At 48.5% G+C, this 14,994-nt stretch overlaps 1 protein-coding gene across 1 annotated transcript; it reads left to right on the forward strand.

Moving 5' to 3' along the window:
• The first annotated feature begins 1,710 nt into the window (after nt 1-1,710).
• LOC124664216 lies at nt 1,711-2,412 on the forward strand. The gene has a single exon (XM_047201789.1). The coding sequence runs from the start codon at nt 1,711-1,713 to the stop codon at nt 2,164-2,166; it is 456 nt and encodes a 151-aa protein (XP_047057745.1). The 3' UTR covers nt 2,167-2,412.
• Nucleotides 2,413-14,994: the final 12,582 nt, after the last annotated feature.

The raw sequence follows: 14,994 nt of genomic DNA on the forward strand, positions 1-14,994 counted from the left end.
AGTTGCAACTCATGTTGCAACTCACCATTAGCACGAACCACGAAGCAAATCTAATAGCCCCACCTGCAACTGAAAAAGCTTGCAATCCATCTTACAACTCAAGAGCATTAATCACTATGAAAATCTGATGTTGCAAAAGTCTACTCCGCAGTAGCTTAGTTCTTCTTAGAACTAGCAGTTCCCCTAAATAAACCCTCAACTCAAGTTGATGAACAACAAACCAATACCATTATATTTTTGAAGGTCGTGAACAAAATTATTCCCGTGTATAAAGTTACACTTTCCGGTGCAATCATCTCTTTTAAAAATGCAATCGAGACGATCGACGTCACAATTCACAGGCTGCGTTGAGTTAGATCAAGCTACCATCAGCTGGCGCCCTCCTTGTTACACTTAATTTACGGCTTGACACCCTTGTCTCGCAGCTTCCTATATCCCTTTCCGTGAATCACCGCGAATTGCACGGACGCGTAGACATCGCACGTTACGCGTCGTGCTTAATCATACGATGATCAAGTGGGAAATTCAACAGCGACCGCTTGATAGGACGCCTCTACTTCGACATTAAGACTACTCCTTATATAAAACGGGTAAACGGTCGGAAATCCAGAAGCATGTGCATATAGACTTGTATTTGAATGTATATCTCGATAAACATGAGCAAGATAGTAATGCAATTTCCAGGTGCTTAATTTGGGCGATCCATCGATCGGTCGGCACACACGTCGGTGACATATGACATTGTTGAACTGCAAGCCTGACGGCGAAAAAAGAATTCAGATCGATGGAGAACAGTCAGCAGCGTGGGGGTGGCCAACTCTTTCTGCTTTCGTTGGTGTTGATTGTTGAAGGTCCCGGTTTCTTCGAATGAATAATACCACTTCCATTGAATAACCTTATCTTCTTCAATAGCTTCATCATGAAGCAATGAGTATAATATGTCCTCTATATGAGCCTCTATATTGTGTTTTTCAAAGTCAAGTCGTGTAAACTTTAATTAAAAATATAAAAAATGTCAATAACTAAAATATGAAATTGACACCACTAAAAACATCATGAAGTACATTTTAATAGAATATACATTCAGCATTGTAGATATAGATAATTTTCTCGATAAACTTAGTTAAACTTAGTGCAATCTGACTTCCACAGAAATCAATGCGTACTATATTATTATGGCAAAGAGGAAGCAGTATCAAATCTCAAATCTCAATCGGAGATGCCTACTATATACATTCGGTAGTGAATAAATCGTTCGGAGATGCATTAGAATTTCAACTGATATAAATATTCTTGTAGTCGTCATGGTTCAACTCAATCATAAGACTACTCCATCGATCATCTGCAGTTAACGAGATAGGTGATTGCCTTGGGGCCGGGCGGACGGCGGCGGCCGGCCGGCAGGCAGGCAGGTGTTAGTTGGAGTCCACGAGCCATGGCGGTTTGATTGCCCCTCCATCATCTGCTGGATCCAAACAATATTAGTAAATTAACGTCCAAATCACCGTCCAAAACCCGCCAACGACGCATCACGCGTTTACAAATTTGAGCCTTTGTTGGCGTTGCCTATAAAAGTCTCACTCGAGCTGCATTTCTCGTCAACTTCTATTGCTTCTTTCTTCCTGTTCCTGGATCATACTCTTGTTAGCACTCAGTAGTATCATCTTCTTGAGACCACAAACCTGATCAAGTCTTGAGCCCGCCCCATCGATGTCGTCTACCCTCTCACTTCAAACCATGCGGCCGGCCGCCGGGCTTGGACTCCGTCACGGATCGCCGCCGTGCCACGCACTGTCGCCGCAATCGAGGAGGCCGCGGGCCGTGGCGACGGTGAGATGCGGCGCCTTGCAGCGGGACCACTACGGCGGGGCGCTGGTGGACGAGGGCATGACGGTGCTGCGGCGGAAGATCCGGGAGGCGCGGATGGCGGAGACCAACTACGAGGCGCCGCCGGGGTGGGCATCGTGGGAGAAGCGCTACTACCCGGCGTACGTCTCCGACGTGTCCGCGCTCGCCGGCACGCTGCAGCTGATGCTCATGGGCACCAGGCCCGGCGTCGCCTTGGCCGTGGCGGCGCTGGTGCTCGGCGGCCTGCCGGTCTCTGCTGCAGTCGCCCTGCACCTCCTCGGGCAGGCGGCGGGAACCGTTCTGCAGCACGTTTCTTGACTGGTTCGCCGCGATTTCTGTGTGTAAATAGTGCGACGGATCGAAAGATCTGATGGACATTTGATTCGTTTGGTTTTCACTGAGCCGATTACCGATATATACATTCGTTTGGAGTAGTAAATAGTTCGTTTGTTTCAATTTAGTAGTCTGATGATACTGAATAGTTGGAAGAAACAGTCGATGAGAGCTTGTCAAATTATTTTTTCAACAAGCATGCAAACAATTTTAAAGTTGAATGGTTGTTCCGGACCTCGAAAGAAGAAAGAAAGAAGGGAAAATCTACACACAAGCGCCGCACCGCTCACCTTAGAGCATCTCCAACAGACGCGCTATATAGGCCGCGCGGCATAAAAACGTCCGATATAGCGCGCGCGGGAGGGAATGAGGCGCTCCAACAGGCGCGGTAAACGGCGCGGCGCTGTAAAAAATTTAGGGCGTGCGGCGTTTTGCACAAACCGGAGCGGCATATCTGGCGCGTCGGCTACAGCGCGCGGCAACGCTCGTCCAAGCGCGAAAAATCCCCCGCGCTGAAACTTCCTCTTCCGCGTCGCCGCCCGAGCGCCCAATCCGTCGTCTCCGCGCGCCGCCGGCGATCCCGACGATGGACGACCCCTCCGGCAACCCACCGACCCCTCCCTACTCTGTCCCACCCTCCGCCGCCGCCACTTCCGCCGCGCCACCGCCAAACCCTAGCGGCGGCGCCGACGGTGGCAACCCAACGGCTGCTGCACGCGCTCTTCATCCCGCATGGCCGGCATGGGAAGCATGCCCATGGCCGGCATGGGAGGCATGGCCGGCATGGGAGGCTATGGAGGCATTGCCGGCATGGGAGGACCAAGCTATGGAGGAGTGTTTGGAGGGACCATGGGAGGCTCGGTGAGTGGTGTGTATGGGAGTATGGGAGCACCACCGGGAGGCTTCGTGTCTTCCATGAATGATACTATTCCTCCTTCAACCCAAGATGACGAGGAGGAAGAAGAAGGTGTTGACTTGGAAAATGCGGAAGTGTGATATGCATTTGTGATATGCATTATGTGTTCCACTTTGTCCATTTGAACCATATGTCGTGTGTCATTGTTCAACTACGTCATTTTGTGTGTCGCTCTTGAACTATGTGATGTATGTTGCACTTTGTGTCCATTTAAATTATGGTATATCATTTGTGACCATGAATTATGTGTGATTATTTGATCTTTGTGATTGCAAAATAGTCTAGAAAACTGTTTTCCGCGCCCGCGCGCGCTGTATTTTGCCGCGCCCGGCGGAGGACGATTTTTTTCGCCCGCGCACGCGCTGCATATTAGCGCGTCCGGCGGGGGAAAAAACGGCCCAGCGCGCGCTAGCTGTTTACCGCGCGCAGAATCTGAGGTTTAGCGCGCCGCGATTTAGCGCGTCTGTTAGAGCATCTCCAACAGACGCGCTATATAGGCCGCGCGGCATAAAAACGTCCGATATAGCGCGCGCGGGAGGGAATGAGGCGCTCCAGCAGGCGCGGTAAACGGCGCGGCGCTGTAAAAATTTTAGGGCGCGCGGCGTTTTGCACAAACCGGAGCGGCATATCTGGCGCGTCGGCTACAGCGCGCGGCAACGCTCGTCCAAGCGCGAAAAATCCCCCGCGCTGAAACTTCCTCTTCCGCGTCGCCGCCCGAGCGCCCAATCTGTCGTCTCCGCGCGCCGCCGGCGATCCCGACGATGGACAACCCCTCCGGCAACCCACCGACCCCTCCCTACTCTGTCCCACCCTCCGCCGCCGCCACTTCCGCCGCGCCACCGCCAAACCCTAGCGGCGGCGCCGACGGCGGCAACCCAACGGCTGCCGCGCGCGCGCTCTCGTCCCGCCGCGCGGGCACCGCACGCAGGCGCTGCCGCCGCGCAGATGGCCGCGCAGGGCGCCTGCAATGCGCGGCCCGCGCCGAGGAGGGGAAGGCGCCGTCGAACAAACGGCCGCACATCGGTCCCGCCGCCGTCGCGCCGCTGAAGAAAGCGAAGGCGCCCGTCCCCCGCCGGCCGCAGCCTCTCCTCCGACGCCGAACCAGGCGCCTCCTCCTCCTCCGACGACGACGAACCAGCCGGCGCCTCCGTCCGGCAACCGCGCGGACGCACATACGTTGCATGATGAAATGCCCGAGAGGTAAAAAACGCTACTATTCGTCCAAATTGTAGTTTAGATGCATACCTAGCCGTATAATAATCAATTTCATTGCACTGTAGAGTCGATGATGCGATATTCATGGAGACAATGAATGTTGGATCCTCGTGCATGCATGATGAAGCCGCCGATGGAGAGGAGGAATATGAGGATGTAGATGAGGAAGGAGAAGGGTTGATTGAACCTCGCCCTCCCGGTCGGTCCGCCAACTACACCATAGCGGAGGACAAGTTGCTTTGCAAGACGTGGTTGACAATTGGAATGGATCCAACAACCGGTACCGATCAAACAAGAGAAACATATTGGATGAGGATGACGGAGTACTTCAACACACACAACACAAGTGGGATCGAGCGAACCATGCGCTCACTTCGGTCCCGTTGGTCCGGTATCAACACCGATTGCCAAAAATGGGCGGGCGTGCAAGCCAACATCGATGTTCTCAATCCAAGTGGCACTAATGAGAATGATAGGGTAAGTCATTCTACTATGTTCACCATATGGCTCATATGAGAAGAATACGGTTCTACTTCATATGGCTCATCTATTTTCTTTTCCGCATATGTGTAGAACTCCATGGCTCAAGGATTGTTTAGGGATGTGGGAAAGAAGAACATGAAAGGCAACAAGATTCTTGGCAAGCCATTCACCTTGCATCATTTCTATGACGTGCTAGGGAATGAAGAGAAGTGGAAGACGCGCGGCAAGTTGGATGCGGCAACTATGGCGGCCAATGCTACCGGTGATGCAACAATCATCGATGATGATGATTCAAGTGATGAAGGGAAGAAGAGAAGCTCCACTCCTCACTCTGTCAACAATGGGCGGAGGAATGTGCATGGTAGGAAGACCGCCAAGGAAATGAAGGGAAAGAAGGCCGGAGATGATGACATTGCCATGGCTATGGAAAGGATTGCAAATGCAAGGTTGCAAGCAAATGAAGATAGAAAGATGCAACGAAACTTGGAGAAAGAGGCTATGAATGCTATTGAAGCTAGGAGAGCCGCTTTGGAGGAGAGGATTGCCGCCAACGAGGAGAGGAAGTTGGCTTAGGAGGAGAAGAGGCAAGCCACCGAGGAGCATGCACGCCTAGCGGAGGAGGAGAGGAAGCTTTTCTTGATGGATACTTCCCATATGGATGAGAGGCAAAAGGAGTACATCAACCTTCTTCGCGATGAAGTGTTGGCCAAAAAGAGATTGTTGGTAGCCAACATGAACACTTTCACTACCGGCATGTTTGGAGGAGGCATGTTTGGAGGAGGCATGCCGACGTTTGGAGGAGGCATGGGAGGCATGGCCGGCATGGGAAGCATGCCCATGCCCACCATGGGAGGCATGGCCGGCATGGGAAGCATGCCCATGGCCGGCATGGGAGGCATGGCCGGCATGGGAGGCTATGGAGGCATGGCCGGCATGGGAGGACCAAGCTATGGAGGAGTGTTTGGAGGGACCATGGGAGGCTCGGTGAGTGGTGTGTATGGGAGTATGGGAGCACCACCGGGAGGCTTCGTGTCTTCCATGAATGCTACTATTCCTCCTTCAACCCAAGATGACGAGGAGGAAGAAGAAGGTGTTGACTTGGAAAATGCGGAAATGTGATATGCATTTGTGATATGCATTATGTGTTCCACTTTGTCCATTTGAACCATATGTCGTGTGTCATTGTTGAACTACGTCATTTTGTGTGTCGTTCTTGAACTATGTGATGTATGTTGCACTTTGTGTCCATTTAAATTATGGTACATCATTTGTGATCATGAATTATGTGTGATTATTTGATCATTGTGATTGCAAAATAGTCTAGAAAACTGTTTTCCGCGCCCGCGCGTGCTGTATTTTGCCGCGCCCGGCGGAGGACGATTTTTTCCGCCCGCGCACGCGCTGCATATTAGCGCGTCCGGCGGGGGAAAAAACGGCCCAGCGCGCGCTAGCTGTTTACCGCGCGCAGAATCTGAGGTTTAGCGCGCCGCGATTTAGCGTGTCTGTTGGAGATGCTCTTATCCCTGCAGGTTTCAGGTTTATCTTATCACCTTTTAGTCTTGGTTATCTCCTGCAACTCTGATTTGCCTCTTGCCCACTTGCCCTACTTCCTGATCCTCTTCACAGAGAGCAAACTACTACTACTACTACTAGTAGATGCACGTACAGGTGCATGCCGTGCATGCCTTATTTGTGGCTAAGCAAACTTGCTACTACTACTCCACTAGCAACTGATTAAAGAACAATAGTTTCTTGTATTGTCATGATTTAGACAAATATTTCAGGTATCAAATTCAGAAGATCATCCTTAAGGAAAAAGAAAAAAAAAAACCCGGAAAGTTTAACCCGCAAGGCACAGTGTTGGCGACACGTTCCGGCCACACCTGGCATTTATTCCGCAGGTGTTGCAGCGACACCCAGGTTAGTTCAGTTCGTAGATCTCACGTATTTTACCCCACGTACATCGCACAAACCCCCGCCGCCGAGTTCCTGCCCGATGCGCCTCGCCATGCATGAAACCTCCAGCCCGTAGACGTCCCCTCGCACGGAGGCCGTATTCGGGATCGTGATCACCACATCGAACACCCCGGCGTCGCGTCGAATATCCGCCGCTAGGCTGTCCATCTCCGGCCCCGGCAGCCACACGCGGCTCCCACGCGCGATGACGGTCCAGGTGCCCTCGGTCTGGCAGACCTGCGGCGTCGCTGCGGAGGCAAGCTCGAAGCCATGGTAACTCACCTGCACCGCGGTGCCCGTGGGGTCGCCGCACCGGTGCGAGATAGGGCTGCGCTGCATGACGCTGACGGTGAGGCTGAACTCCGGATCTAGCACTGGCCGGTCCGTCGTCGGGTCGAGGCCGGAGACGGCGGCGATCGCGACGGTGTAGTTTGGCTGCTTGTACTTGAACTCTTGGTAGATTGACCAGATTAACAAACCCATGCTCAATAAGCCGATGACTCCGAGGACGCCAAATAGAAATATTTCACATGCTTCTTCTATAGGTCCTGCCGCGTCCACCTCCGGTGTCGGCTGAGGAGGGAGAGTTCCTTGCTCCGTGTCCATGGCCGCCAGGTTTGCTGGGCTTCGCTGGGACGGCATTAGGTCTGGCTGCAAGAAGAGGGCCTTCCTTGGTTTATGTAGATCGTGGGCGGATGGGTTTTTTGGTCGACAGATTATTCCTTTAAAAATCACGCATTCCTTGACAGTTTTGACAGGGCGTCGTATCTTGACAGACACGCCTACGTAGCAGATCGGATTGATCGACCCTTCATCTATATACCTCTCCTAAGTCTTTGTGGTGAGTACATCTCTTCGTACTCTTCCTTCTCCTACCTAAAGTTCTAAACACGGCTGAGGGATTCGTAACCCAGAGTTCTCTACTCCCCAGCATGGACTCTCTAAGCAACAAGCGCCGCCGCGTCCTTGACCGGCTGAGCGATCTGCCGGACTGCCTCCTGCACAGCATACTCTCTCACCTGGGGTCACGGCAGGCCGCGCACACCAGCGCGCTCTCGCGACGCTGGAGGCACCTGTGGCGCGACGTGCCCTGCGCTGACCTCGACGAGCGGGAGTTCGTCAACAGCTCGTGGGTGCGCTTCGAGGACTTCGCCGACCACCTGCTGACGTCGATCCCGCCAGAGACGCAGCTGGACGCCTTCCGCCTGAACCTGGCCAGAGGCAAGGACAGAGAAATCTACCTTGGTTCCGTCCGCATCGCGGCTGACCGGTGGATCCGCCGCGGCCTCCAGCACTTCCCTGCCGCCGTCGATATCCGCTGCAGCCACTACTGGAACGTCGCCTGGCGACCATACGAGTCGATCACGCCAGAATCGCCGGTGAGCGCCGCCGGATTCACCCACCGCCTGACGACACTGCGCCTCGTCCGTGTCGGGATCATGGACGGCTTCGGGAAGGACCTCGGAAGGCAGTGCCCTGTGCTCCAGGAGCTCTACCTAAAGAGATGCGATGTGCACATGGATGTCGTCGCCTCGCCCACGCTCACGAGCCTCACCATCATCCGCCCACGCTTATACGGCTCTGAAGCTGGTCCACTCAGGATCATAGCTCCACGTCTCGCCTCCATGCTCCTCAAGTTGTCATACATCGGCTGGAAGGGCGCCGGCCGCGTCAAAGACGGAGCGCCCGACCCAGAGCCACTGGCGCTGCTCGCCAAGGCGTCGATCCAGCTCATGGGCCTATACGAGTACCGGCGGGATCAATATTATTGGGAGCTTCTGTTCGTCCAGTCCATGTGTTGCTTCCTGGCCCTCATCCCCAACGTCGCTAACCTGCGCCTCTCCGGCTTCACCGTCGAGGTACCTACACCTATCAACATATATAAGGCGTCTCAGATTTTCTTACAATATCAAAGTCATATTTGTTCGGTCCTTTTTGATCAGGCGTCGCTAAAGAAAGAATCTCTGCAATTCCCCCCGCTGCATAATTTGAAGACTTTGCTCCTGGAAGAATGTGGTGTTGGAACAACCTTCCAGATATTGACAAGCATCCTACTAAACACGCCTAACTTGGAGAAGCTTGGATTGCACCATTGCATTGTACGTTGTTGTCATTACTGCACTTCCATTGGTCCCTTCGTTTTTTTATTTGTTCTACATTTACCGAGTCTTGCGCATGAACCACAGTTTTTAGCTGCCCCGCCCAAGGAGACGAGGAAGAAGGAACAGGAAGCCTCAAAAAGCCGACCACTCTTTCTCTGGTGCAAGAAGCTGAAATCGATAGAAATCAAGCGCCGGGAAGAAGATGAGCCACGCATGTTAAAGGTTTTATCAGAGATCCGTGATAGTATGCTGCGATCGTGGTGGCGGAAGGTCAGGATATCGACTACAATTGTTTGGAGAATAGGATGAATTCAGGACAATACTAGAGAGAGGAGCACCGAGCTATGACAAGATCAAACAACTTGATATGTTGAATTCAGATGTATCATGTCCATACAATCCTAGACTCGCCTCTTATATTATTCAATAAACACAAGTTCTCTGTATTCAAGGCCGTATGTATCACTATGATACAAAGGCTGGGGTTACGATCCTCCTTTTCGAAAAAATAAATCATACCAAAATCGAATGGAGATCATAGTGGGGATTCCGGCGAGAAGGTGAATATGCACTATAGATAAAATTACCAAACTAAACAGTTCGTAGAGTCGAATATTCATCAACATCAAAAAATTTCAAGTGTTGGTTTATGTTGTTCAGAACATATACCAATGGTGTAATTTTTTGCATATTTATTTTAATAAAAACATAGAAAACACACTATGTATGCAAGGTAGAATACTTACATTGCACTGACCCGAGCACAGTTTGCAGGCTTCCCAACCTCGACGAAGAGGAGGACGTATTCGAAACTGCGTAGCAGGAGGGACGATGTGCCTCGCCCGCTCCAATCTGATGTTTCCAATGGAACCACTAGAACAATGGCAACGGACCAGGAAATCAAAATTCTTTGTATAAAACAAATAAGACAAGGGCATTTTGTACTTCAAATATTCTGCTAGATTATTTTTACCACAAGAAAATTATTTACGTAACGAGCAGACCATATCCAGCAGGTCTTAGACTATGTCCTGGCTTGGTGCTAAACACTATAACCATAAATTCTATGAATTATGGGGCTGGGTGAGGCTCCTACCACATGTATTTTCAATTACGAACGAATAAAGCCATGTATGAGTATGACTTGATGGTTCTTATATTTTGAAGTGCTCCACTCTTTCCTTCCAGTTGCCAAGTTTTTTGCTGCCAGAAACGACTTGTTTGATTCCCAAGTGTCTACAGTTTTGGCCAAATCGACGGGTTGGGTGAGTTAGGGTGCACGACGATGATGAAATCTGGAAAAATATGTTATTGCATTTCGTAATGTACGTTATGAGCCAATGTTGCTAGCAATGAAAACAGGACAATAAATGAATAAATAATGTCTACTCCTTTAGAAAGGTCTACAAACAGCTAGCTGGTTCTAGAATCAGTCTCGGTTAGTCTCACAGCTCGGATTCAGCTCTAGATTTTTTTCTTGAGAAAACATGGCTAGGGAGTTAAGGTGCCAATTTATATCCCCATAAAATCAGTGGTGATGCTTCTTCCCAACTAAAACTGCAGACATACTGTACAGTATCAGAGAGAAAGAGATGCCTTACTCCGAGCATACTTGTAGGGCAGTTCAGTAGTACATCCAATCCAAGATAATCTGAAGTCCCAAGGTCCACCAAATAATTAATTGATGATGATTATCAGAATAGCATAAATACCTTTATAAGGTTCAGAATTATTGAGTGTTTCCCATCCTTACCATACTCCTGCCCCATGTCTTGAAACTCAACATCACTGATATCATGGAAAGATGAACACATTACAGCAGAAGCTCCATCAAAGTCCAGCATTGATTTGGCCAACTGAAAGCAAATTGACACAATCACAACTCCAAAAGAGATAGGGAAATAAATAACTAGCATAGAAAAGAGGAAACATGTACAAGATTGTATTACCCAAGTGTGCGCAGTTGTAACCAGTTGATAGAGAATCGTTAATACTACTATGAAACATGAAATTTCTTGTCTAAGATCTTATCAATTAGGTGTCGAGCTAAACCCGCCGTAGCCCCGGTCAAAAAAACCATGCCAAACATGGTTCACAAATAATGTAAAAGAAAAGGAAGCGGAGGTGGTCTGCACATTACAATAATAGTGCATGTATTTTTTTCGAAATTCAAAGGACATCTCATATAATATGAAAATTAATTTGTAGATACAATAGTGCATAATGCATTGCTCTTCATCTTCTGCTCCTAGCCTTCCCATGACATACCAAGCCTGAATTACCTGTGAAGAATAGAGGACGTCAAAATAGGGAAATTGCATTCGAATGATGATAATCTGAAGAAATAAATATACAATGTCACTTTACTCTGCCAAGAAGGTGAACATCACTATCGGTAGGTTCTCCAAAGAGTTGAAACCAAATGAAAGCATTTCACGAGTTGAAGGTGCAATGATACAAAGATACATGAAATTCAGTGTTCATGAACCTCAACTTGTTCGAACTGGATGAATCACGATTGCGTTGACAACAACAATCGTATCAACTGACTGTGCGATGTTGATGTCAAAAGTTAGCTATTACATGGTTGATTTATGCACAAAATTAGCCCGCATTCAGATGGTCTTGCCTCAGTTTGTGCAGTTCTTTTGAATTATGGATGGGCCTGGAAATGCTCAGTTATTTCATAAGAAGAGAAACAAAACTATATCGATGAGAACAGAATCATGGATTTAGAAAATGAATGTCGCTACAGGCTGAAGCAGATCATTCGGTCTAGAATCACGTTCAGCTATCACGATGCGAAACAGATTAAAATACGAGCATGGTTATCATCTACGTGACAAATCACTCTCGGAAGTTGACTTTAAATGCCGTAACCGATCCTGTCTCAAGTGTATTGAACCCGTGCCTGCTTTTCTTGCACACCCTTGGATCTGCATCTCACGAAGTACACAAAATTCTACAATTTAGTACAGAAAAGGTATTTTCAGCCTGAACAAATTAAAACCTCTGTGATTTCTACAGGAACGGACCCTTTGTTGTTGCCGCGAATGGCGCAGTCTCCTCAATGTCCCTGCAGGCGTTCTCCAGGACCCTAGATCACCACAACAGTGCCAGTGCTAGCCAACTGAGCAGAGAGGGTCCATCCATTCATTTCAACACAAATAGTACAGTAGCAAATATAAAGCGACACAGGAAGGAGCGAGGGACCTGGCCCTGCCAGGTTAGGTGTGCGGTCGTACTCGTGGTGGCGGTGCTACTCAAGCACCTTGGCCACCCGCTGCTCTGCCGCAGCATCGTCGCTGGCTGCCGTGGCAGTGGTGGTAACACGCCGGAGTTGTAGGCAAGAGGGAGCAGGCGGGGGCAGTGGCAGGAAGAGGGAGAGGGATAGGGTTTTAGCAGATGGGAGTAGAAGCAGCGGGCATGGTTACTGCAAGGTGAGCGCGGTGCGGCATCTATCCAATTAACCCTATTCTTTTGCAAGAGAAAATGTAGAAACAGAGGTCCTAATCTATGTGGACATAAATGGATCTCTCCCGCAAAGAAGAGGCCCAATGTGGCTTAAGATTCTGAATTTTGCTCGCCTATTCGATGCCTTGTTGAGTTCAAATACCTGATAGCTTTGCGGATCCCTTGACAAACCGAAGATCAAACGTCCTACTTCTATCTGGCTTTCACAAGTTGATTTGGCCACCTGAAGGTCCTGAACTATTCTGTTGCTCCCATACATACATTGGATATACTCCTATTGAAAAGGTTTGTAAACGAGACATGGAAATGCCAGGAGCATGTTCTTGCAACCTTCACCAATAACAGGATGTGGTTCCAATTAACAGGACACATGAAAACAGGTTTAGAAACATAAAGTAAATACACAAGATTGATATTTACAGTAAACTGATAGCGAAAGAGATGCCATGAATTATCAAAGTGTATTCCGTACCCTTGCATTATGGAAGATCCAGGCAGGGAACATATGACCATCAAAAAGGCAGGGAACATATGCGTAACAGTGCATGAAACTGCGACAAGTGTATAAGCCCTCTGAGTTCTGATTTTCATTTTGCAGGCGCAGGCAACTCCCCGTTCCCTAGTGCAGGCCTTGATGATCCCCATAACAAATCCATATGTATCCAAAGAAGCAGCCATCTCGTTCAGTGTATCCAGAGAAGCAGCCAGCTTTCCTGCAGTCAGCTGTGCGTATGAAAGTGTAGCATACAGACATACACAAGAGAAGACAGTAGGCTTCTAAACCTTTGCCTTGCATCTGATGAAGTACAGTAGTATTTTAAACCTTTATGCAAGATCAGCCAGCCCCTTCTTGCAAAGCCTTTGGATCAGATAATCATCAGAGACCTATATACTGATTTATTTGGTGGAAGGCCTCTTGTTTTAAGTTCACCAGGAAGGCGGGAAGTAGCAGCACTGCATCTGCGCTCGCATCCACCATGTCCCTGTGGAGCTGCCTGTCGAGCTGGGAGCCAGGGACGCCTCCTTCATCTTCCCCTCCTTACACACCGGGTGGATCATGGTGTTTCAGGTACCGATATCTGTCTCGCCGCCTTCCTAGCTCATCCACTCCGGCACGCACATCGCCTCGTGCTGCATTCCCTGCGTGATGTAGAGCGCGCACAATGTTGAAGGAGAAGCAGTCCAGCTGCACGCCAGCCGCGTCCATCCTCGTCATGAGCTCCTGGGCGCGTGGCGTCCCGGCCTTGAGGCACACGTCCTGGGCGCGTTGCAGATGTGCGTATTCATGGCGATCCCGGCACACCCCATTTCGTCGAACACGTTGCGTGCGGTGGCCGCCATGAGGGAGCTGCCTAGAAGCGCGGTGCGTTCTCTTGTCTACAATTGTTCTACCGAACTAGCAAGGTGGCCCTCGCAAATGCAAGAGCATCAACTTTAGTATGACAATTTCCAAAAAAAAAAAATCAAAATGCTGATTTCCCCTTTCTATTACCTTCTATATTACAAAATACACAACATATTTGATATGAAGATAATTTGAAGATAAACATATTTGAAATTAATTAACTTAGTACATCTACTTATTGCATACTACATGCTTCAAATACCTAAACTCGAAAACAAAATCATCAGGTTGTATCTATTTGAAACATGTAGCTTGGTATTCAAAGATAAACATATATTTCATGTACACACAAACTTCAGCTTTTCCAATGTAACGGTCTGGGCACACATGTACCTTAATTTTCATGCCATAATTTATAATTTCTAGATGTGCCAAACTTCAACTTTTTATAATCATGTAATGTGTGGAGACATAAACTTTGCATGTAGGGTGAATTTTTTCTTCAGCGTAACCATATCTAACTACCGATTGTTTTGCCTCCTCACTATTGTGATTAATGATTCATCCACCGATAGCTTAATCAAGCCACATCACATTTCAATTTCCTTGATAGCAGTCCATGAGAATAATGCCTTATGATTTGCATTCTCGATGGAAACCAAGGAACCTCTGCTACCAAGTCTAAGGGCAAAGCACGTGGTGTTCTTTGTTTGGCCGTCCCACGATGACGGGAGGAATACTGTTAGATCGTTGCCAGGTTGATTTCTTTGATGATTTTCTATTGGTGGCAGACCGATTTTCCCATGGAAGCGGGAGGAACAATTACTGATTTTCTCATGGGGTAGTCACAATACAATGTGCTAAGGCTAGGTCTTAACAAATGTGTGGACGGTGCTAAAACACACGTGATAGGCGGAAATAGATTTAACCGACCAAAGGTCTAATAACTCTTTTTTAATCAAGTTATAAAAGTCTAGCAGTTATAATATATTATTTTTCAAAAAGTGTGTCACATCGACAGTCGGATGTTTTTCCCTTTTTCTCTTTATCAAATGTTATTATTAGCGTAGATCACATTGTTATTGGTTAATTACAATTATGTAAGTACAACGATTTCAGTCTACCGTTATTATTTTTTGAAATAGGCTTTTGTTGACACAACATTGATGTTTTCGGTAAAAAATTACCTTAACATATTTGTTGGGATAGGTAAATATATAGCAACCAAATTTATTGATTAGACTGATCATTATATCTCTACCGTGCAACCTTTTGCATATTGTGCCATCAGCGTATATGATACGCGTATATCTCTTGGCATA

The sequence above is a fragment of the Lolium rigidum genome, chromosome 6, assembly GCF_022539505.1.
Source record: "Lolium rigidum isolate FL_2022 chromosome 6, APGP_CSIRO_Lrig_0.1, whole genome shotgun sequence".
Taxonomy (NCBI): Eukaryota; Viridiplantae; Streptophyta; class Magnoliopsida; order Poales; family Poaceae; genus Lolium; species Lolium rigidum.

Coding starts and splice junctions, on each gene's coding strand:
- LOC124664216 (XM_047201789.1), top strand. CDS start 1,711: ATGTCGTCTACCCTCTCACTTCAAACCATGCGGCCGGCCGCCGGGCTT.